This window comes from Apis dorsata, unplaced genomic scaffold, assembly GCF_000469605.1.
Source record: "Apis dorsata unplaced genomic scaffold, Apis dorsata 1.3 scaffold_52, whole genome shotgun sequence".
Lineage (NCBI taxonomy): Eukaryota > Metazoa > Arthropoda > Insecta > Hymenoptera > Apidae > Apis > Apis dorsata.
The window spans coordinates 1,139,342-1,165,521 of NW_006263353.1; the positions used below are offsets into that span (position 1 = coordinate 1,139,342).

Genomic DNA, 26,180 nt, shown 5'->3' on the forward strand with positions numbered 1-26,180 from the left:
AATAGAATTGCAATAATATATATAATTCAAATATATATATATATATTATATAAAATTTTATATTATATAAAATTTGCTTTTAATTAATAATATTATATTTTATTACGGTAATTATATATATTTATTTTTTATTTATCTACTCTATTCTTTTTCTTACTTTTAATGAATAAATAATAGTGAATAAATATATATTGACTTTTTAAGTTTACAAAAACTTCTTATATTTTCACACGAAAAAAGATTCAATAGAATAATAGGTTATGTAAACGATACCTCAGTTTTAGCATCAGGGCTATAATACACAAGAACCAAAGTAGTTGCAATGTTGACGATTAGACCTACGATAGTGATTAAATTGGGTGCAAGCCAAAGTGGTACTTTGCTAACAAGCCAGTCCCACCAGGGTTGAAGAAATCCATCCAAAAGACTGCTTGTTGTACAGCTATATTTGTGTTCACTAAGACGTTTCAATTGCCCAGGCGATAGAAGTTTTTCCTTATAAAACTGCATAATTCGACGTAGCCGAATTACTAAAAATACTAAGAATGATTATAATAATTCAACAATCATTGATTCTACACAATACAATGGCTAAACATAACAAGTAACTATTCGCGAACATATACGACATCTCTTTACATACTGATTTGAACCGGAACTACAAGTGAAGTCTACAAAATACTACGATTCTTCCGTATATATAAATTGTTTTTAGATCATATATTGATTATTACATTAATAATATATATTACATTAAAAAATAATATTATTAGAAAAAAATCATAAATAAAAATATTTATATAATATTAAATAACAATAATTTTTTAATATATTTTATTTTCGAATATGAATATATTGAAACTCATTATTTAAAAATTTCGCGCGAACCTTTGCAATTCCTTTATATTTTCTTATTAAAAAAAATCATTTTTATTTTTTTTTAATATATTATTTCCTCGTGTCATAAAATATATCTATAATTATAAACATCGATCTTCTAAATTTTTCACGTTCTTAAGTATCAAACAAAACAAATATGTAAATAGTAATAAATCATGGCGACACTCACTACTTTTACAAGATTATTTAATTTTGGTACAAATACTTGTATCAAAAAAATTCTTCCGACTTTAATGTATAAAAAATACTATCCAGGTTTATTAATATTTTACATAAAAATAAGATTTATTTATTTATTTACATCAAATTTTAAGTTATAACCTCACTTTTATTTCATAAAATTTAAAAAAAATTGTTAATAGTTAATTATTTTTAAATAAATTATATCATAAATAATTCTTTAACTATTTTTTTTTTTAATTATTTGTTTTTATCGTAAAGTATGATTACTTTTAATTTATTTTATTACTGTAAAACTTATTTATTATTATTATAATTATTAATAATTAATTATTAATTAAATTATTATATTAATATAATATAAAAATTAAATATTTTTAAAAATAAATAAAAATAAATAAATATAAAATAGATAAATAAAAAATTATTTATTATAGTATCAAAATTATGGGAAATAAGAATAGATGGATATCGTACTCGATATAAGTTACCTTGGTTTAATTCATCATCAAATTATCAAGAAGAAATACCTGAATATGATGAAAAAAAAGAAAAAATAGCAATTGGTAATTATATGCAATAAATATATATTATAATAATATTTTTCATTAATTATTATTTATTCTTATTATTATTATATTATTATTATTATTATATTATTTATTATTTATTCTTATATTATCCATGTAATTTTAATATTTTCTTTCTATTTTTAGATGTAATTAATGAAATTAACAAACAAGTAGCTACTAAATCGACTGGTCGCTTATTTGCAATCATACATGTACTAGGAAAACAATTTAAAGTCACAGAAAGTGATATTATAGTCATTGAAGGTAATTGGCCACCTCAACCAGGAGATGAAATAAAATTGGAAAAAGTATTATTAGTTGGCAGTAAAGATTTTACTCTTATTGGAAGACCTATTCTAAACAGAGAATTGATATCAGTCGATGCAATTGTAATACAAAAAACTTTATCTCATACAATAACAAATTTCAAAATGAAAAAAAGGAAACAATATAAAAGATTAAATTGTAAGATTATATTATATATTATATATTATATATTATTTTATAATATAACAAAAATATTTTACAATTATTTCATCTAATATATTTATCTATTTTACAGTTTATAGAATACATAGAACAATGCTAAGAATAACTTCTATAAATATAAATGGAGATATTGATAAAAAGAAAGAAGTTGAAGGTTTAGATAGAATATATTAATTAATAAATAATATAATATATCTCATAATATAATGTAAAATGTCACATCCAAATATATTTTTTAATCATTAGTAATAAAAATTTATTATTGTATATTTAAATTAATATAAAATATAATGGAAGTAAAAAGAGTATAGATAATATGATATATATAAAAAACATATTAAACAAAATGCTATTAAATACATTGTATTAAAACAATAAAATTTTAAAATAAAAAAGAATAAAATCCCAAGAAGAAATAAAGCATCAGAAAGATATAAAAAGTGTTTGAATGTATAATTTCATGATGTTTCGCGCATGCGTAGTATTATTAAGAGAAAAGTGGGGATTATAAGTGAGCGAATGAGCGTTAGGGAAAAACAGTATGTTAAAATGAGTCGAATAGAAAGGGTCGTTTGTGAATAAAAGAAAGAAATAATAATACAAAACACAAATAAGAGAGATAGAATATTCGAATGACGTCATAAGCTGCAGTTTCAAGGAGGTTTAAACGAGAATACCAGTCTATTCTTTACACTTGCAATTCGCGATAAAAACTAATGATAGTTTATATTCATATCTCAATCTCATGATAATTTGCTTATAAATTGCTGCATAGAATGAATCAATGTTTTTCTCTTCATAATATGCGAGAACGGTATTAAGTAATTCATAATAATATAAAAAGAAACTCTCCCTTATCCGTGTATTAGCGTCCAACGAATGTAAACGATTTCCATCGAGCTAAGAATTTGTGTTTTCTATTAAGCTATCAAAATAACCTAAGAGTGTTGTGTATTATATATAATTGAAGAAGATGGTGCTTTCAGAATGTTATGGATTTGTTAAATACTCATTAGTCTGCATAAATCTTATATTTTGGGTAAGTGTTAACAATTATATTTCAGAAATTTTAATAACTATAGCAAAACAATTATTTATGATTAATTGATATATTTTTTCTTTATGCTATATATTAATAAATTCACAAAATCATTCAATATATGAAATTTTTATATTTAATTTGATTTTTAAAATTTAATTAGCTTAATAAAAAAATAAGATCAATAAATAAATATTACAATTACAATACTAATATATATAATATTTATTAATGTTATATTTATAATGATTTGATCAAAATTATTACATATCGTTTAATAATAAAGACTAATTCAAAATAATATAATTTATAAACATTGATCGTTAAATAAATATACAATATAATAATGTGACTATTACTTGATTCATTAAAAAATTTTTATATGTTTATTTTTATAATTTTTTTTTTAATAAAAAGAGAAAAATTTGAATAAAACTTAAAATTTAATATGATAATATATAAATAATATAATAATACATTAAATATTATATATAAATATTATAAAAAATTATGGATAATTTAAATAATTTTTCATTTAATTAGTAATATTTAATTATAATATTTAATATAAAACAAAATAAAAATTTCATTTTGCAAAAATGAAAATAAAAATGCAAGAAAAAAAGATAAAGAACTAAAAAATTTCTATGCCAATGATTCTATTCAATTTACCCTTTATAGCTCTTAACCCGGTGACCTGCAATTTATTTCAAATCGCGAACTTATTTCAAAGATAATAAGAGCAAAATGACTGAGTTTGTACCATAATCGATTGAATTAAAATAATATTATCTAAAAATTATGTTATTATAATAAGGCAATTCATTTACGCAATTTTCTTTATAAAGAAAAATTATTAAAATTATCAATTTAAACAAATTACATAATATTTTTTTTATTTTATATAATATAACAATTTTATTGTAAATTTACTTTTAACAATACAAACAACAACAAGACAAAATTTTTTTTATATATTTTTATATTGTTTTTATATATAAGATGTCTTGAGATAAGATCTTTTACATATTTATTATATACAAAGAATCGGATGTTTTTTTATATAATAAATAATTTTATAAATTTATAAATTTTTTTATATATTCATAAAAATAAGATGAGATATCTTTTGCATATAATATTTAAATATCGATAAAAAATTTAAAATATAAATTGCAATAAATTTTTTTATTTTAAAATGGGATAATAGAATAATAAATTTTAAAAATTTTTTCTTAGTTTGTTATTTTGCTATTTTACTAATCTAATAATAATATAATTCTCACAATATTGTATCAACTAAATAGGACAACTAAATGCATAGGATTCTTTTTAAGATTCTTTTCCTCACAAAAATATAATTTTTAGAATTCATATTCTAGAAAAATAAATTGTTTAAAGTTTATAATGTTTTATAGTCACTTTCTTTTTTTTTATACAATATATTAATCGAAAATTAATTAGCATATTAGAAAATCTCAATAATAATAAATTTTAATAATTAATGATTATTTTTTCATTAAATCTATAACATTTCGAATGATAATCAATAGCTGTAAAATGTTTTTTTGTAATTAAAGTAATAAATTTTTAAACTATCAAAATTTCTTTAATAAATGCTGCAGTTTTTCTGCGTAGAATATGAGCTAATTTAAGAAAACAGCTAAATTGATTTCATCTGTATATCACATTGATTATTTTTTGTTCTAAATTTCATTGATTCATAATCAAAATCGATTTTGGTTTTATTTAACGAAAAGTCAATTAAATTGTAAAATGATTATATAAAGTCAATAAAAATATTTACTTATTGATATCATTTCAATTGTCATAAATATTGAAAATTTGATCTTATCAAAGAAGAAAATCTGCTAACGCATATGAATCATGTTTAATTTATAACATTCTATTCACATTAAAATTTTAACACATTTTAAAAATGTGTTATGAAAATTAGGAATGAGAAAAAATAATTCAGATTTGTTTAAGTTATTAAATTGCAATATTGTCATGAATATCGATCGAAACCAGCTAAACTATCATATATCAAACATTTGTCAGATATTAACAATAGTGCTTATGTCAGCATCGAGACAAACATCGCATCTAGTTTGAAAATGTTCAACGAAAAATAAGTGCGTTTAAATATAGATTTCCAGTCAGAGAACGAATATGTTCTTCCTACGAGTTTGCATCCTACACTATAGCCCAGTTTATTCCCATCCCTTGTGATTATACATTATATTAATACACACACTCTTTTTTATTCATGATGAGTTGCATTTCGCATCTTGAAATCGATTGAAAATCAAACATGACAGAAAAATTATTTCACAAAAATAATATATGCATTTTTAAAGAAATATATATAAATATTATTTAAATCATGACGGTTATTTAAAACATTATATCTCATTCAACCAACAATGTTGAACTTGGCATAGTTGGCATCGAATAAAGGTGCCAAATACTTTTGAAAAAAAGATATGATATTTGTAACTATATTATTTATTTTTACATATGTTTCAACTCTGAATTTTTGAAAATTCAGTTTAATAAATTTAAAAAATAATATTTAATTAATTTACTATTATTTTCAATTGATTTTTTATATTAAATATTTGCAAAAAAAATTAATAGATGTTTTATATAAAAAAATCGATGATAAAAATTCGATTATTTATTTTTGTCATTAAGAAATGAAATCATAGAGCCGAAAGGAAGTTTGACATCAATTTAACGTGTGTATTTAGATAATTTCGTGATACTAAATCTGTATAGTATAATGAGAAATGTTTATACAAGTGTTAACAAATTTAATTTTCTATAGACTCGTTAATTTTCTATCTAGTTTTCTATATAAGTTTAGATATTATTTTATCGATAATATGTATCTTTTGCAAATTGATTAATTTGTTATATAATTTGCTATATAATTTTATCTTTTAATTCGATATTATTAAATATATCAAAAAGAAAAGAATATAAAATATTAAAATACGAATTAAATAGGAATGTAGATGTTAACAGAATTAAATAATTATTTGTGCAATATAAAAATTTATTATATATATTTTATATTTTTTAAAATTTTATTATTATATAAATTATTAATTTTATTAATTTTATAAATTTTATATAAATATTTTTTTAAATATATATATTATTCAATTATGTTATGATAATCAAATATAATTATTTTTAAATATATAATGTAAATTCGTTTGAAAAAAAAATATCAAATCATTTTAAATAATTTTAGTTATGTTTAATTCATCGATCCGAATATGAATTTATAATATAATATTTACTATATATTTTTATTCTTCTAATATTTACTATATTATTGTTCTTTTTTTTTTATAAAATATTGCAAATTATAAATAACTGTCATCTTTTCATATTTATTATTATAATCATTTTAATCATATATAAACAAATATATTTTGAAATGATTGGCATATGTTTTAAAATATGAAAATTGCAAAAAATTTACAAAAATATTTTTAATAGATTTAATTTTTCATTAATAAAGTTAATATTTAAAAAAAAAATACAGTATATAGCACCGAATAATAAAATTCATAAATGAAATAAATAAAAAGAAATGTATTCGTTTCATAAAAAAGTAATTTTAAAAAAAATTAGACATTGAACATAAATATTTTTAATACATTTCGTTTTGATAAATTACATTTTCACTTTATTATACTTAGTAATATATTTAAAAATATTTTTCTTTGTTTAAGTAAAAGTTTTACCTATAATATTTATGAATGTACATGATGTAATATTAAATATTCGATTGCAACAACTTAATTGCATTTTGAAAATTGATTTAGAGCCTTTTTTTCAATATATATACGTTGAATATGACCCATCGGATTTGATTTCGTGGTTTCTAATAATATCGGCAAAAAATCGATTTATCTAAAGCAATCCTTTTTCCAGTTCTTGCATCTGTTTCTTATATCAACATTCACAACTCGAGACACATCGAGAATACAGGAAGTCCTCTGTTTAAACGGTACGCCTTCAGCATGATTACACATTGACTGGAAATCACGAGTGTTTAGCTGCTTTAACTTACTGAACCTTCAATCTTGATGTCTATTCTTTTTCATATACATTATATCTAAGTGTAATATGATTTATAGTCTATTCCTAATCCTAATTTCTATTTTTTATAAAAAAACCAAGTCTGAAAACTCTGTGTATGACATAATATAACCTAGTTTCGTTATGCTAATAAACATATGTTATGCAGTTTATTATGTAGGAAATATATCTAATAAATTAAATAATATATCTTTTACATTTATGTAATTTTTTTTTATATGAATGATGTAATTATTTGCTTAGTATTTAATAATATTTCAAAGCACTATAAGAAATTTTTACATGTTTTACAAAATAATTATTATTAATATAATTAAATATTATTGAACAACAATGAACAAGAGTAAAATAACAAAAATTTTTTTATTTTGAAATCTGTAAATATGTAAAAGTATAATTAGAATATTTTGAATTCAGGATAAATGTTACATGGTTCTTTTTGCAAAAAAGGGAAATAAAAAAAATTACACGTTTTAATATGGAAGCGCACACATCTGGTGGATTCATTGAAAAGAACGCGTCCTATTCTGGTTTCTTTATTTTGCAAAAATATTTCATTATTTATCTATATAGCACATTGTGAACAGCACTTAAACTAGAATACATACTCTTTCTCTGCTTTCTCTGTTTCTATAGAACCAAGAAGGTCATTTTTATAAGTGAAGTAGCACACGTTTCGTCTATATAATAAATCGTTTGCATATTATTAATATTATTAGTATTATTTCTTCAAAAATATGATTCATAATTAGGTTTTAATTCATAATTAGGATTCATATAAATATTAATAAATATATTATATAGAATTAATTTGTGAAAAAAATGTAATATAAAACTAAAAGAAAATTTTATTTTCTATATTTTAAGATTTTTTTAAGATAATTCTTTCTTTTATTCTATTAAAATTATTAATAATAGGATTAAGATTAAGATTTTCTATAATATAAAAAGATTTTCTATAATAAATAAAAATTTTATTTTTATTTATTCTCCAATAGTTTTTATATTTTAATTTTTAAATATAATTCAGAAAAATGCAATAATTATTTAAAAAAGAATTATTTAAAATTTCTATTTACTATTCTTTAAAATATGTATTGTAATTTCCTGTAATTTCCTTCTGAGCCAGATAACGATACTCCATTTATCACAAAAAGGATCTTAGTGAATTCTGAAATACTATCGTTAAAAAAAAAATTCGTTATCTATAATATTTTTCTTGGAAAGATAAAACTACTTACTATTCTATTCTATATATCTAATTTCTACTAATCTAGATTTTTACTAATTTTTCTATAATAAATTGATAATTTTAAACAATGAAAAGAATTATTTCGAGTTTTTTATTTATTGCTTTTTTTATGAATTTTGTAGAATTTTTAATTTAAAATTTTAATTGTTTCAATTGTTTTTTGTTTTGTCTTCCAATTGTTGATTTCTTTTTTCAGAAATTAAATAAATAAATCATTGGTAAAAAATATTGTTTAATTAATGACAGTTTGTTATTATTTTCATTATATTATATTTTATGAAATTTGAGTAAAAATAAATTATTAAATTATATAAAAAAAAATTATTTTTTATAAATAAATAATTAAATAAATATTTTTTTTTAAATATAATTAAGAAATATTTTTTGTAAAAAATGATTCAATCGATTGATTTAATAAAAATATTAAAAAAAAAATAAATTTGATTTGTATATGTATTTTATCCACTTACAAAAAAAATGAATTTTATCAAATTATATTCTTTTTAAAATTATTCAATTTTTAATTTCGAAATTATTTCAACTTCCAATTTATTTTCTTATATAGAAAAGAATTAAATAGAATAATATTTTTCAATTATTAATAAAATAAATTAATTTTCAGGCCGTAGGTCTAGCAGCAGTAGGTCTTGCAGTATGGATGTTAACAGGACAAATGTTTCTATTGTCTCTGGCTGAGGAACAGCATAATCTCAATGCTGGTCTTTATATCCTACTCTCAGCTGGAATTCTGATGTTGATAGTCGCCTTTCTCGGTTGTTGCGGTGCTTTCCGTGGATCTCAATGCATGCTAGTCGCTTTCTTTAGCTGTCTGCTAGTGGTAATCGTTGCACAAATCGCGGCTGGAGCATGGTTGTATACCAATAGCAATCGTCTAGAAGAATTGGTCAAGTCTTCTGTAATAAACACTGTTAAGGTATCAACCAATTATTTGATTTTATCATAAAGTAAATGTATATAATTTTATCATAAACTAAATCACTATTTCTTAAAAAAAATTTGTAATTAGTCTAAATTCGTTGTTCTATGTTCATGCTAAACATCTATAATTAATCCATTCGTCTAGAATTGCGGGGTGAATATCTATAATTATTCCATTCATTATCTTGAATTAGACACTCATTGATGGGTTCAAACATGTTTCTTTTTTTTGTTTCTTGTTCATTTTTTTTATTCTATTATTATTATCTCTTATTTTATTCTATTATTATTATAATAATATTAAAATTAAATATATTACGAGTCATCAGTATCCTAATTATTAAAAGATTAAGAATTTCATATATATTATAAAGTTTCATAAATTTAAGTTTTTTAATTTAATCTATAGTTTATTGTTATCTAATATCAAGATTTTAAAATTATATAGTTATAAATAGATAATTAAATGATTATTTTACATTTTAGAACAAATATGGCGAGGATAGTGCTCACACAGAGACTGTGGATGCTTTTCAATCAGATTTAGGATGTTGCGGAGCTACAGGTCCAGCGGATTGGACAGGCAGTAAATATGCGACCAGTGACTCTTCATTTCCTGTCAGTTTTACCGTTTCTGGAGACGCGAACAATATGTACAAAGTACCCGAGTCTTGTTGCAAAGAAAAAAATAGCATTGATTGCAAAGCAGGCCAAAATATTAAAGTGGCTAGTGTGGTTAGTTCGGCAATTTATAACGAGGTAATATCTTTTTTTATATTTTATATCGAATGATTTGAAATTCACATTGATTTGAAATTAGTTTCAAAAAATTGGTTACTTCAAACTTTGAATATTTTTTAAAATGTTATATATGTTAATATAGATTTATATATACAATATATATAAAACAATTAATGTAATATCATTTAAAAAATTTAATTTTCATCTTAGAAAATATTTTTAATATATTTATTGTTCATTCACAATTAACTATTAAATAATTAATTCAATTATAACAAATTATTATTTTTTAACAACTATTTTTATCATATATTGCATATAATATATTTTTAATTCTATAAAATAAATTATTATGATTCATTGAATATGCCTATCAATCATCATGAAAGCATGACCCTAATCAAATCTCACAAATTCTTTTTATTTCAGGGCTGCATAGATAAATTGATGGACGCATTAAACAGCCAGAAGAATATTGTGATAGGAGTCACATCTGCTATAGCTATTCTAGAATTACTAGGTCTGATATTTTCTTTAGTTTTGTGCTGCGCAATTGATTCTTCCGATAGATATAAAGCTTGAATATAATAAGTTAGATATAATTTTTTATCACATATTATTGTGTTACAATTTTCTAATTGATATATTTGATCTCTGTGCCAATTTGAATAGGTTTCTTATATCTGTTCATAGAATCCAACTGGAATGAGGAAAGAATTAAGATTTCAAACAAATAAGAATTTTGTTTTAATATCTAAATCGAATCTCATTGACAATATTCTAATATTACGATTTCAGTATTGCATATTTATATATAATTCACAAGATTTTTAGATGTTGTATTATTACTATCCTGCTCAGGGACGAAAATGATACAGATTTTTTATCTATATATTTATATTCGTGACTTTTAATTGAACATATATACAGGGTGATATTATAAGTTAGTAACCATTTCATTATTATATTCGCTAGTTGCAAAGATTCACCCTATATATTTGTACTCTTCATAAAGCACAAATTTACTTTCATAATGAATTTAAAAAAGAAAAGAACCAGTTCAATATCAAAGATGTATACAATTAATGTATATAATTTAATATCTGTTTTCTTATTGCCAAATGCTCTTTTCGTCTGTAAATTTTTTTCCATAAAATGAGTTAAATGAGCATTTAATATTTTATAAAGTACCTATGATTTATATTTTTATTAGGCCAAAGTAGTAGACCAAACTGATGTTAATGTATTAATAAAACAAAGAACGAAAGAGAGAGAGATAAAGAGAGAGAGAAAGAGAGAAAGAGATATGATTGGATTTTGCGTAAACCATAAACATGTCGATAATTCTTTGTTGCAATATATGCAAAAAAAAAAAAAAAAGAATTCCTTTGTACAGTTATAAATTCTCTCTCTTTATTCTCTAAATTGTCGTAATATAACTTTATTCTTCTTATATAATTATAAACTATTTCCAATATAGCATAAAATAGCTTTACAATAACTTTTTTTTTCATTATTTAATATATATTTTTGGAAACATTTTTTAAATCCTCTTTAATTTATTTTCATGAAAAGAAATCTGACCAATTTAAATAATTTTTTATCACTTATCACTATTGAAATAATAATAAAAAAAACAAATATTTTATTAAAAAAGATTTAAGAAATATATATAAAAAAATATATAAGAATATAATATTTGATTATTTTTAAATATTGTTTCATTTAATGCATAATTTGCAAAAAATTGAAAATTTAATATTTTCACAAATAGTATGAAAAACAATGTTGTTTGGCCAAGTTTATAAAAAATTATTTATTTATTGCTAATATGTAATTATAATACATATAAATATATACTATAACATAAAAATTGCTCTGAAAAAAATCAATCTGATGATTAATATTAATATTCAAATGAGATTATATTATTGTAAGAACACTTACTTACTAAGCGATTTTATCTTTTGTAGCATTATAGTTTATCCATGTTATCTTTAATAAAAAGTAAATAAATAATAATAACAATTAAATAAAAAGAAAGTGATAATCTTTTAAAAGAGAGAAAGAAAAGAGGACATAGTTAAACAGAAGCAACTAATTTTATAAAAATTAGCTTGTTATTATGAAAATTCATGTGATCTATTTTATCAGTGTTTGATGTTTTTTGAATACAATATTTTTTTAATAAGAAATTTTAATGAATGAAATTAATAAATAAATTGATGAAATTAACAGTGAATCGATCAGAAATATAAATGTATTGTAGAAATTATAAATGCAAAATTTCGATGTATTAAAATCGCTATTATTGATACATATGCGATAAACTAATTGTATACATATATGTTAAAAATATGTTAAAAATAGTACCTTAAAAAAAATTAACAATACAAGAATTTAAATGTTTTAAAAATGTATTTCGATATAATGAATAAGAACTGCTTTTGGAATAGTTGTGTCTTAATAATAGTGATTTATATTTGATGATGAATATTTTAGTGTAAATAATGTATAATAATATACAAATAAAATAGATATTTAACTATTTCACTAATATTCATCTTCAAATGAATTAATAGATTAAAATAAAAAAAATGCATATTTATTCTGGCAATGAGTATGATGGTACAAAATAAGATTGTGAAAGTATTTAAATTTTTTTTTGTTGTATATTGAACAAATCAAAACGTACAGATCATAGTATCTAGTCTATAAAAATTGAATTTTTAATTTATTAAATTTATCAAATTTTTTTTTTTTTAATTAACACATTGTTTATTACATTTATAATGAATCAACAGATTAATAAATTGGAAATATAGAAAATGATATTTAATAAAATGAAATATAATTATTCATTTTAAAAAAATGAAAATATAAATTTATTGGAATAAAATATTAATAAACAATGTATTAATTGATTATTATTATATATTATATATATTATAATTGATTATTGATTTTACTTTTACATTATTTTTTGCTATTTTTTTTTCTTTTTTATATATAAAGAATTATTAACCAGAAATTTTTAAACTAATATAAGGTTATTTATAATTTAATTTTTTTAATGATTTTAAATTTCTTTGTGATTGTAATATTTAAGAAATTTTGATTAAATTGATAAATAATCATCTATATACACACGCGCGCGCGCACATACAGACACACACACACATTATCCGATGTTATGCAAGAATTAAGGATATGAAAGCGCTTATATTAAATACAAAAGAAAAGATGATTGCTCAATGAGCAAATTAAAAGATGGAATTTCTATTATTATAAATTACAAAATAGTTTTATAATTCCACGCACATATACAATTATCTTTTATATAATCTATATCTTATGTATCTTTGTAAATCATTAATTTTTTTCTTTATTATATTATTTTTTTCGAATTAGTAAGAATTGTTATTTATTTATAATTATAATATTTTTGGAAACAATATATAATAATTATATAACTTTAATCTCATGATTTTAAATCTAAAAATATTTTATATTATATCATCCATTATTTATTATCGTAATTTTGAAATTTAGAATTTTAATTATATTTTGTTCTAGGATGAATTAACAAAAATAAGAATTAATGATTGTGATTGCTATTATATATATATCACTTTTGTATATGTGTGTTAATCATACAAATTTCATTGATTTTTTATTTGCATGATTTTTTTTATAAAAATAAAAAGAAAATATATGAGTAATAGATTTTACATAAAAAATTTTACATACAAAAAAAGAAAAAAATAATATATTTGGAAACTATATAAACCTATTTAAAAGTGTGAATTTATTAAATATATTGATGTTATAATGCATTTAAAAAATTTTCACATTTAATATCAAACAAAAAGGAAAAAATTATATTCATAAAATACATGAAAGATTATCATTTGTATAATATTCTTAATTTTGATAATCATATACTCTTACATAAACATATACAATTATCTTTTATATATACATGTATATACATATTTTCTTATTGATTTTTGAGCGAAATATTTTCATTGTCATTCATTTCATCATTTATTTTTTAAAAAAAATATTTATATATTATCTATTATATGTTTTCTTGAAAAAAAAAAGATAAATATCTTATATTATATAATTCATATTATATAATAATATTATATATATTATTTAATTATTTAATTCTAAATAATAAATGATCAGCGATAAAATGATAAGATGTATTACGAATTAATTAATTTTTCACTATCTAAAAAAAATCAAATTTCTTTTGTATATTTTTGAATATTAAACAATGAAATTAATTTCACCATATTTTAAGTTATAAAACAGAATTAAACATGACACATTTTAACATATACACGATTTCCAATTATGCGTTTATTTGCAAATTTATGTATGTATGTACGCAAATAAATGTTAAAAAAGATATTCAATGTATACTTAATAGAATTATTCCGAATTATTTTTTTATTTTATATTATATAAATTATAAATTTCTTTTATTTTTTAATAATATTTTATATGAATTTTTATATCTTGCTGGATCAAGTTTTTGTTTATTTTTTAATGCTTCACATCATTTATATCATCAAGATATATTATGTATTTATAAATTGTTCTGTAAATATATTAAATTTTCTTCTATATTAGATATTCTATAGATATAACATATAATATATAATACATAATGTAGAATTGAAAATTTATATTTTTTTATATTATATTATAAAGATTAAAATACATTGTAATTTTGAAACAAAATCGATGAAAAAATATTTAATTAATATATATTTGTTCATGATCATGCGCTAATTATGGGTGGCAAAGAGTAGAAAGAAAAAGATAAAATAAAAATTGACTATTAACGCCATCTCTTAAATGCCGAAAATATTTCTTTAAAAAATCTTAAGATACACTTTTGTTTTCAATTTTTTTATTTCATTCTATCTTTAAAGAAATGTCTTTAATACTTAAAATGACACTAAAGATCAATTCTTATTTTTTTTATCTTTCTGATATTATTTGCTTTCCTTGTTTATATTAATTTCATTTACGACATTTAAAAATGACACAGATTTCTGAAATTTTATCTCTTATTATCTTTTTTCTTTTTGTTTATATTTTTTTTATAAAATTTATGCACTCAAGAAAAGCAATAATCTCAATTTTAATTAACTTTATTATTTTTTTTATGTAGCTTATATAAAAATTTTAATATCAAATTTTTATATGCAAATATATATATTTTATGTATCTATTTTAGTATGTCATACATATTTTACATATATGTTAATATATTTATGAGATTAAAATTATCAAATAGGTAATGATTTATTGTTATTTATATATTAAATTTAAAAAATGTGAAATTTAAAAACAAAAAATTAAATTCTTAATAAATATCTTCTACAGAAATCTACTTTATCCTTAGTAGGAGATCGGAGAAAAAAACACATACATATATATATAACTAAAGATCAAGTCAGGTTTGAAATTGACTACTTCTGTAATAATTAACATTTCATAATAGCTATTTTATTTTTTTATATTTTCATATTTCATATTTTATATTTTTATCGATTATTGATTTTATATTATTACATTATTATTAATTATTATTATATAATGTGTTTTCTTTTCAATCAATTAATATATTTTTAAGTTGATGCAAGTAGATCTTACTTGATAATATTGTTTATGTAAATAAAAAATTTTGACTATACTTATATTTCATTCTATTTTGTTTGTGTCAAAGAAGTTTGTAATGTAAAATTATAAAATAATATAAATATAATAAATTGTAAAATTATAAAATATTATTCATTTCCTACTTGAAGTGCATAATTAAATTTACTTATCTTGATCTTATTATATATTATCAATGATGATGATTAATAATTAAATTATTCATAGAATAACGTCGACAATATATTTAAATTAAATTATAATTAATATTTAAATAAATAATATTATAATTAATATTTAAATTATAATAAATATTTAAATTACAATTAATATAATAAAATAAAAAAGTAAAGCATTTTAATATCAGTTTTTGATTATTAAAATTTATCTCATTGAATTTTAATTGCCTGAAAACTGAAATATTGTTACACGCACATAAGGTAAAAGAAAGTGCTCAAAAGATAAAATGAATTGTTTAATTATTAAATTATTCTTATATAATTTAATATAACTATAATACAAATTTATATTAATTTTCTAATTCTAAAAAATTTGAAAAAATGAAAAAATTTTAATATTCTATTCATTTTTTAACAAGAATTTTAAAAAAATCTAAATTTTATTATTATTTTTTAATAAATAAAAAAATGAATTTTTAAGAACATCTTAATGTATCTTTTATCTTAAAAATTATATGATATAATTTATTATTTATAAATATATACGAATTTCATCAAAATTAAGATTTTTATATCTATTCATATTTCCATTTAATTTCATAATTTTCGACAACAATATGTACTTTCATATATCGAAAGTATCAAAAATATCGAATATATAATTTGAATCAATCTCATGATTGCCAAAAATGAAAGTTCTAAAAAGAAAGATACATTCAGATAAAAAAAAAACCAACGAAAGAAAATGAAAGAAAAAAATGAAAGATAAGAAACAAGTTAGAGAAAAGCATGAGAGCTCAACATTTGTGGAAAAAGAAAGAATACGAAGCAATAAGGAGAAAGCGAGAAAAAGTGTAGGAAGGGTTGGAAGGAGGGAGCACAGGTGCGGCTGCTACGTCTGGGGCACCTCCAAGTGTAATACTATCCGTCGTGCAGAGAGGAGTATTCTTTCCAGTCTGCCATAATATTTCGAGCATCCAGTGAATTGTTTCATTGTCGCGTATCTTCAACAGGTTGGTCGTCCACATTGCTGGCTAGCAAAGTTTCACTACTTGAGTCAGTGAAATTCAAGTAAAGTTTAAAGTGTCATGCATTATTTTATTAAAAAATTTCTAAATGTTAATTCAAATTAAAAGTTTATCGAAAATATTAAAGTGAAATTGAAATTTAGAAATTCTGATAAAAGATGAAAGCAAAAAAATTCTTTTAGTGATTCTTATACGAATACACCGGTAACTTGGATGAATCACGATTTTGTCCTTCCTCCTCCTTCTCTTCCATCACCATTTCTTGGTTTGAACGGTGAGTACTAAGAAAGGTTAAATAATTATTTTTAATCTCTAAATGATATCGATAATTTATAACGAAATAATAAAATTGATCATTCCTTTTTTCTTTTTTTATTAATAACAAACATATTATAGCTTTTCGTCAATTATTCATTTTATTTATTATAAAAATTATATTTTTTTTATGAAAATAAAAAATATGAAAGCCTTATTATTCAATAATTTAATAATTTCATAAAAGAAAAAAAAAAGAAAGATAGAAAGAAATTTAAAAAAAAATGATTACTAAAAAAAGATTTAAATTAAAAATGAAATAATTTAATCAAAATTGGTAAAAATAAAAACTTAGTTTATATTTAACGATATTAATGAATATTTTATTGAATTTTTAAATTATATACGAATTATTTTATATTATTTTATATAACTAAAAATAACTATACTTTATATGATAATATAAATAAATATAATTTAATTTTTTATTATTGCGAATAATTTAAAAATTAAACATCTTAAAAATATTCTATAAAAAAAACAAAAATAGATAATTTTAAAAATGAATTTTTTATATGAAAATATTTTTTACTCAATATCACCTGTTGCGTGGGTTGACGTTTTACAAAGAGTATGACTCGACGACCTACTTCAGTTCTATCATTGATGCGCTACATCTATTAATGTCTTGAAATAAAATAATAATATTTTAATCACAAAATAAGATAAAATTAAAAAAAATTATCAAATATATACTCATTTAAAGAATATTTTTATTTACTGTAAAAATTTTATATAATTTTAAAGATATTTTATATAATAATAATCATGTGATAATCATAATAATCATATTGTAAAGTGTTACTTTTCGCAATTATTAATATATTTATAAATACTATAATTACTATTTTTTATATATTTTTATATATTTTATATAATTATATAATTTTATATAATTATATATTTTATAAGTATGTAATTTAATAATATATCTTATTGCATTTTATTTGATATACAATTTTAAATTTGTTTAAAAAAAATTTAATAATAGAAAAGATTTACATATAATATTATTTACTATTAAATTATTTTATTTTGAGAAGACATTAATTTACTCTAATTTAATTTCTTTATTGGTATTAGCGTTATTGAATTTCTATTCAACTGAAATTTATTCATTAAATATTCTACTGTTGCATGATCACACGTCGCGTTTATATTTACGTCATTCTTGATGCGTTCAATGCATGAATCAAAAACATTTTCTCCATCTCTATTTATTGTTGTTTTAGTGATTGATTTATTTTCAAGTTTCAATTTTTTTCTTTTTGGATTGTAGTCCTCAAGACATCCATGCATAATATCTCTTGATCTTTTATTTGATTGTTTCTTTTCAATAATAATTTCGCAAGATTTTTGCTTTGAAATATGGTCCTTTCTTTCATATATCTTTATTTCATTTTTATTTTTTAAAACTTCTGTCCTTTTATTTTCATTTTTTTGTTCATATTGATTATTATAAGTTTTGATATTAATTATTTCTTTTAATTTAGAAAATTTAAAAATATTTTCTTGGTAATAATAAGGTTTTAAAGATATCTCTTTTCTATCTGAATTGTATTTATTTAATAAAGAATTTATTATCGCGAGTTTGCTTGTCTCTATCATATTAGAATTATCTTTCGCGCATTTTAATGTATTTTTTGTATTAATTTTAATATAATTTTTTTCTAATTGTTCTTTAATTAATATATTTTCAATAAACAATGGTTTTTGTTTGTCCTTCATTAACTTATCTTTATATTGTTCACTACATAATATATCATTATTTTTATGTACAATAATATTATTACTAGAATTTTCTGATATTTCTATTTTCAAATTGTCTTCTGTTTTTTCTATAATATTTAGTTTTTCTTCTTCTTTTATTTCTTTTTTCTTTACGAATTCATTAATATCACGACTAAGAATTGAAACATAAAATTCAAAATTATTTTCAAATAATTATTTCAAACTTGCGTACTAATAATACTTACCCGTATGTGATTCCTTTCATTTTTTCTGAATACATAATAAATTTAAATGTTCTAATCGTTACCATTTCTTCATTTATACAAACATCGCAATTCATTTTACAAGACGGTATTTTGTATCCAAAATATTCACTAATAATTTCATGTCGGCATCTAAGCAAGATTTTAATATTTATTTTCGAAAAATTATAAAAAAGAATTCGAAAGAATATCTAATTTAAGTTTCTTACTTCACTGAAAGACAATAGGATACGAATTTTTCATATTCGAGTAATCGTTTCTTGATATGATTCATATTGTTCATTAGTCTATGATTTTCAATAACAAATTTTACAGCAAGATATTCTTTCATGCTAAAATATATTCTACAATATACACGACTATTATTTGAACATATTTGTGCAGTTTCTTTATAATATTTGCTAATATTTTCAGGCACTGTCCAATAAACTATACATCTAATTAAATAAATAATTTTATAAATCATTTAAAATAGAAAATTAATGATGAATTTATTGTGATATATGCAAACCTAATTGATTTTTTGTGAATAAATCCATAATCATATGTTGTAATGATAACATGAACTTTTCCAGATATCCAATTATTTTCAATATTATATTTTGTACTATTATTTAATTCTAAAATACATTATAAATTAACTTTTAAATATAAGGATGTAATTTAATTTAATTTTATACTTTACTTACTATGATGATAGGTAAGTGAAGATATGCCTAAAGTATTTAATTCCTTTTTTAACAATTCTGCAGTGATTATATCTCTACAGTAAATAACGCCAAATTTTTTATGTATCTAAATACAAATAATCTTCATAATTATGTATTTTATAATCTCATGATGAGACAAATAAATTTACCTCCTGAGAAGATAAATCTAAGAAACCAAAGGTTTGTACAAAAAATTTTCTAAGATGATCAAATGGATGAGAAATTATATCTAAAAACCAGACATCATAAAGTATATTGATTTGTTGTACAGGCATTCTAAAAATTTTTGGACTTTCTAATGGTAATAGTTTGCAAATATCTTCAATTACCTGTTGAAATATTTTATTCAGAAGAATCAAATATATATATTTAATGACAATAATTTGAATTACTTTTATTACCTTATAAGTAACAGTTGTAGTTACTAGAATTTTTGGAATATGTTTATATATTTCATGAATTTTAATAATTTTTGCATAACAAGGTATATATTCATATCCCCATTCACTTATACAATGTACTTCATTGAATACAATATAAGATAATATTGTACGCTCTTTCAATGAAAGTATAAGTTGCTGTCAATGTTTTTAAATTAATTAAAAATTATTTTAAAAGATTTAAAGTACTATTTACCATAAAATATGTCATTGTCCCCATTTCAGGAGTTGCATACAATAATGATATTGTTGGACATTTTGATGTTAAATCATTCAAAATATTATCTCTTTCATTTGTTTTTGACTTTTTACTTAAAAAAGCAGCATTAATTTGTTTGCTTTTTAAAAATTCTATTTCTTTCTAAAAATATATATGAGTATTTAATAAATATTGATAAGATTTAAATGCTTTATTTCATTAACTTTTCTGATATATTAGAATTTTTACCTTAATAAAAGATAATTTTGGAGAGAAGATAATTCCAACTTTGTTCTTATATAAAAGAACTGGTAATTGAAAACAAAGAGATCTACCGAATCCAGGAGGCATTGATATAAATATATTTTTAAAACCTATAATATTTTATTCTAATTTTATTCTCTTTTTATTAAATTTTACAATATTGACCATTTTATTATACAATTTTATAAGAAAATTTTATAATATAATTGGCGGGAAAATTCTCATTGTTTATTTTTACAATATATATTTTTTATAAAATATATTTTTATTTTATTTTACATTAAAAGCATTATATATATATATATGTAGTAAAATATTTCTTATTTTTATCAAAAATTTATATAAATAACAATATAGTAGTTTATAAAAAATTTTAATTCAAAGAGAATACTAACCTTTACAAATAGCAATTATAGCTTTCTTCTGAACATTGTTTTTAAAATTTTCATAACCAAAAACAGATTTTAAGATGCTCACAATATTTTTATCAATATTCATATTTACTATATAACTATAATTGTATAAATTTATTTTTATTTAAATAATACCTTAATATAATACGTAATTTAAAACTTCCTTATACACTTAATCGCAAGAAACTAACCTTAATGATCACATGGAATAAAATTTAAAATTTATTACCGCCAATATGATTCAACCAATTAAAAATTATAATTTACAATATAATATCATAATAATATTTAAAAATTAAATTTTTATTGTTAAAGATATAAAAAAAATTAAAATTTCAAGCAATGGATTTCAATTCAGCATTTGAAAAAAAATTTTTGTATAAAAAATAAAAAATAAAAAAATATACAATTATATTTTTATTTCATTTTGGCAAATGAATTTATATGTAAGTAATACAAAAATCAAATAAAATTATTACCAATATTTACGATATTATAGTTAATTTATATTTTATATACATATTTTAGATGCATAATGAAGAGATTTTATGCAATATTTTTTTTAATATGTGCATCTACTGCACAATTATCCAATGAATGCAATGATCCTAATTGGCACACATTGGAGATGTTACAAAATGCCAAATCAGATTGCGGGCCATTTTTTAAAAATCGTTGCTATTGTATGAAAACATGTTATGAAAATCATTATCAATATGTTGTTAATTGCACTAATTCTGGATTTAATACTACGGCACCGCTATCACATTTGCCGAATAAAACACAAGTAAAATTATTATATTAAATTCATATTTTATATTATATTCATATTTTTTTTATAATATTTGAATCATATTTTTATAATTATAATATCATATATTAATTATATATCAAATATTATATATTTTTATAATATTAAATATTATTAAATATTTTATATTTAGGTAATATATATATTTTTAGGTACTCATTTTTACCGGAAATTATATCGAAGAACTTCCATGGAATGTATTTGGTACTTTGGATAGTTTACCTAATCTAAGAGTTATCGATATGTCAAATAATAAAATAAGGGAAATTCGAGGAAAAACATATCATCATGTTCAACGCGTTGAGCGACTTATTTTAGATTTCAATAATCTTTCATTAGATCCTGAAAGAAGGCATCCTAGAGTATTCTCTAATTTTGTGTCTCTTTTGGAACTCCATTTAACTGATGCTTTCGAGAATGGACCACCAAGAGATCTTGCAGCGACATTACACGATATTTTTGTAAATAGGTATCAGATTAATTAATTTCAATTGATTCAATAAATTTATAATATTATTAATGAAAATTTATTATTATTATAGTAATTTAACACAATTGATAAAACTCCATTTAGAACAAAATGAAATATCAGAATTTCGAGACAGTAATGTATTCTGTGACCTTCCAAATCTTTTGGATCTCTATTTAGGAGATAATACTCTGACTGCTTTACATTTTAATATATCTTGTCTCCATAAATTACATTTCTTAGATCTTCAACGAAATAAGTTTACAAAAATTGTTGAACGTGATCTGCATACCATGGATACACTTGTTAAACATAATCAAAACATAGCAGTGGATTTTACTGCAAATCCATTTGAATGTTCTTGTAAACTGAACCCATTTATCAAATGGTTGAATAAAACGAAAGTATTCGTTCGTAACAAGGACAATTTAAGATGTTATGAAGGTATGAATTATACATAAAAATTAGTATATAATCAAATATAATATGAAATAAAATATAATCATTTTCTTTATAGATAATATATCTCATGAGTTATATGAAATAAAAAACTGCACACCAAAATTATTCTCATCAACAGTACATGGTGCAACTATTTTATTGTTTTTACTTTCAATAGTGTTAATAGGACTGGTGTGCGCTTTAATTTATGTACAACGCACAAAATTACAAAAGAAAATCGAACCCATATTAGATTCGGTAAACAAGAAGGTGCGATATACATCGATAGCAACCGGTGATACACGTGAAGATGTATAAATAAAAAAAAAATTCTTAAATTAGTGATTAGAAAAGATTTAATTAAATTAATATCTTTTTTAAAAGAGTCAAACATTTTATTTTAGTATATTTTTAAATTAAAGAAAAATTCTTTTTTTATTGTATAATACATGAACATTTAATTTGTTTTGTATTATAAATAGTTTAAAATTCATAATATAATGAGGCATTAATATTTATAAGATATATATAACAATTAATTTAGAATCTAAATAAAAAAATAGATATATTATTGAGAATATGATTCTTCAATTTATTTGTTAGAACATTAATTGTTGGACTTGTTGAAATAGTAATTTTGATATTGTTATTGCCTCCAATATGTTTAATAGCAAATAAATGTTATTATATTTACATTATATGTGTATTCATTTATCAGATTTCCCTATTTATTTATTGCCTTAAAAAAATTTATAAAAAATTTATAAAAAAATAAATACATAATATTTTTAGCTTTATTACATCTTATCGTTAGCTATCAGATCATTGACATCCTTAAGATTAGATAATGTTATAGCTTTAATATAGTAATTCCGCAGTATGCATCGAAAATTCTCTTATAAATCTAAATGCATCAGTGAATCTAACTATATAATTTTTATATAATAAAGAATGTCATCAGTTAAACGTCTTCGTCTCGATGAAGTCGTCACATCATTTCCAGAATTAGGACCTACAGTTCCAGATGGTGGTTATGCATGGATTATTCTTTTTGGAGTTTTTTTAGTTCAGGTATTTAAATCAAATATGAAAATGATTAAATAATAATTATTAAAATGATTATTAATTTGATAAATAATTAATGATAAATAATTTTCTTAATCTTTTTTAATTTAATAATTATTACGTATTATATAGATAGAATATTTAATTATTCCTGTGATATAAAAATATAATATCTTACATAAAATAATCGTAAAAATTTTTTTAATCTAAATAATTATTCTTTTAATCTAAACAACAATCTAAAATAAAATAACAACGAAATTAAATAATTTATCTATTGTTTTTTATAATATAATTTTGTGACAGTATCACAATAGATATTTTTCATAGAATCAAAATGAATTTCTATTATTTCATTGTATTACAAAAATATATAATTTATAAAATATATTATTTTCTTTAAAAATTTGATAAATATAAAATTTTCAATGTTAAATTTTTTTTACATTTTAATAAATGATATTATAAATATTAAATCTATGTATTAATTTTCAAAAAGTTTTTAAAGTTAAGTTTGTTAATAAAAAATTTTGTCATTATTTTTACAGATGACTGTTCCAAGCATACTAGCAATGTATGGGATAGTATTAGCATATATACGTGAAACTGAATCTGTCGATTTTGATATATGGAGTGAAAAAATTATTTTAACACCTATACTATTTACTGCATTTTGGAACATAGCTGGTAAACAGATAAATAAATTAAATATAAAATATTTTACATATAATTACGATTTAAAATTAATATATAAAATTACTATTTTATGTATTATATAATTTCTAGTCTATAAAACTAATTCATTGAATTTATTTTTTAGATCCTTGGACACGGATGATTGTGAGTATGGCGTCTATGCCACGTTTAATAGGAATAATAGGAATAATTCTCTTGGTAATTGGAATTATAGCATCCGGGTATCTTGCAACGGGCGGGGTTGGTGCTTATTTGGCCAGCACCAGTGCAGGTGCAGTGATGGGTATAGGTGCCAGTTTCATTATTCTATTAAGTGACTATGTTTTAAGGAAATACTTCAGAAGGAAACTCCATTTAGCATTGACGTTGAGAAACATTGGTGCTTCATTCGGTCTTTTATTTATTCCAAGTATAACAAATTTGCTGTTGCATGAAGCTAAATTGAAAACTGGTTTACAACTGATAACCACAATATTATTGCCTACTGTATTTGGAATATTGACTTTTCGGTTGCCTCCTGTTCAACAAACTTCTCCTTACAGGTTTTTTATTAAAAATCTTAAATAGTAATCAATAAGAAATAAAGAGAAAGGGAAAGAGAAAGAGAAACTTATTTTTAATATTTAAAATAAAAATTTAATCTGATATTAACTTACAGTCTTCTTTTATCAACTGAAGATGATACTGAACTTCCTGTAAGAATCTCTTCAAATCTTCCTGAGAATTCACAATATGAGGATAGTCAAGATAACATAGAAAATTTCCAATATAGTCAAGCTGATGAAAAAATAAATGCAGGAGGATTTTTAAATGAAGGAAATAATATTTATGCCTATGAAGATTTAGATGAAGACATAGATTTATTTGTAAATCCAGTAGTTCATTTGGACAACAAATGGAAACAACAATTTCGAGTTCTTAAGAATTTTCGATTTTGGGCTGCAATAATCGGCTGGATTGGAATGAAAACATCTATTCTTTTCTTTTGGCTTTTATTGCCAATTTTATCATATGACATTGTAAATAATTTTAATCTTTCAATATTTTTATCTATCTTGGCTGGATTTAGTACTTTTTTATCGAATCTAATCACTTATAAAGTATTAAAATTTACAAATCAAACTAGAAGATTATATTTTGGCATAGCATCTTTATCTTGTAGTGTTAGTTTAATAGGTATATAATAAATTACATTATATTTATATATATATATATTACGATATTTACTTGCCAAAGAAAAAAAAAA

At 20.4% G+C, this 26,180-nt stretch overlaps 5 protein-coding genes across 13 annotated transcripts in view; 3 read left to right on the top strand and 2 right to left on the bottom strand.

The window, feature by feature from the left end:
* Positions 1-692, bottom strand: part of LOC102672132 (cholinephosphotransferase 1) — a 12,593-nt gene extending 11,901 nt beyond the window's left edge. For all 7 annotated transcript variants that reach the window (XM_006609118.1, XM_006609117.2, XM_006609115.1 and 4 more), the window contains exon 1: positions 274-692. In XM_006609118.1, coding sequence (XP_006609181.1) covers positions 274-510 — 237 coding nt within the window. In that variant the 5' untranslated portion in view covers positions 511-692. The remainder of the gene's footprint in view (positions 1-273) is intronic.
* Positions 693-994: 302 nt separating this feature from the next.
* LOC102672826 (39S ribosomal protein L21, mitochondrial) lies at positions 995-2,788 on the top strand. The gene is made up of 4 exons (XM_006609119.2): positions 995-1,155; positions 1,518-1,646; positions 1,797-2,117; positions 2,215-2,788. The coding sequence occupies exons 1-4, from the start codon at positions 1,056-1,058 to the stop codon at positions 2,313-2,315; spliced, it is 651 nt and encodes a 216-aa protein (XP_006609182.1). The 5' UTR covers positions 995-1,055; the 3' UTR covers positions 2,316-2,788.
* On the top strand, positions 2,685-11,770 carry LOC102672966 (CD9 antigen-like). Of its 2 annotated transcripts, none has more exons than XM_006609120.2 (4): positions 2,685-3,180; positions 9,174-9,485; positions 9,977-10,249; positions 10,661-11,732. In XM_006609120.2, exons 1-4 carry the CDS (start codon positions 3,115-3,117, stop codon positions 10,811-10,813), a joined length of 804 nt encoding a protein of 267 aa, XP_006609183.1. In that variant the 5' UTR covers positions 2,685-3,114; the 3' UTR covers positions 10,814-11,732. The 2 variants fall into 2 exon arrangements, with proteins under 2 accessions (XP_006609183.1, XP_006609184.1); XM_006609121.2 differs by lacking the exon at positions 2,685-3,180 and adding an exon at positions 7,149-7,321 and having other exon boundaries at positions 10,661-11,770.
* Positions 11,771-16,841: 5,071 nt separating this feature from the next.
* Positions 16,842-26,180, top strand: part of LOC102673183 — a 10,146-nt gene continuing 807 nt past the window's right edge. The window contains 10 exon segments of the mRNA XM_031514959.1: positions 16,842-17,391; positions 21,768-21,898; positions 21,981-22,239; positions 22,416-22,732; positions 22,806-23,176; positions 23,250-23,514; positions 24,124-24,244; positions 24,787-24,925; positions 25,059-25,476; positions 25,593-26,110. Coding sequence (XP_031370819.1) covers positions 21,988-22,239; positions 22,416-22,732; positions 22,806-23,176; positions 23,250-23,514; positions 24,124-24,244; positions 24,787-24,925; positions 25,059-25,476; positions 25,593-26,110 — 2,401 coding nt within the window. The 5' untranslated portion in view covers positions 16,842-17,391; positions 21,768-21,898; positions 21,981-21,987.
* On the bottom strand, positions 18,466-21,727 carry LOC102678610 (ATP-dependent DNA helicase Q5-like). Of its 2 annotated transcripts, XM_031514950.1 has the most exons (10): positions 21,435-21,727; positions 21,025-21,149; positions 20,773-20,937; positions 20,538-20,714; positions 20,286-20,465; positions 20,116-20,221; positions 19,938-20,046; positions 19,636-19,863; positions 19,409-19,558; positions 18,466-19,335 (listed from the first exon to the last, which is right to left on the bottom strand). In XM_031514950.1, the coding sequence occupies exons 1-10, from the start codon at positions 21,535-21,537 to the stop codon at positions 18,489-18,491; spliced, it is 2,190 nt and encodes a 729-aa protein (XP_031370810.1). In that variant the 5' UTR covers positions 21,538-21,727; the 3' UTR covers positions 18,466-18,488. The 2 variants fall into 2 exon arrangements, with proteins under 2 accessions (XP_031370810.1, XP_031370811.1); XM_031514951.1 differs by lacking the exon at positions 19,636-19,863.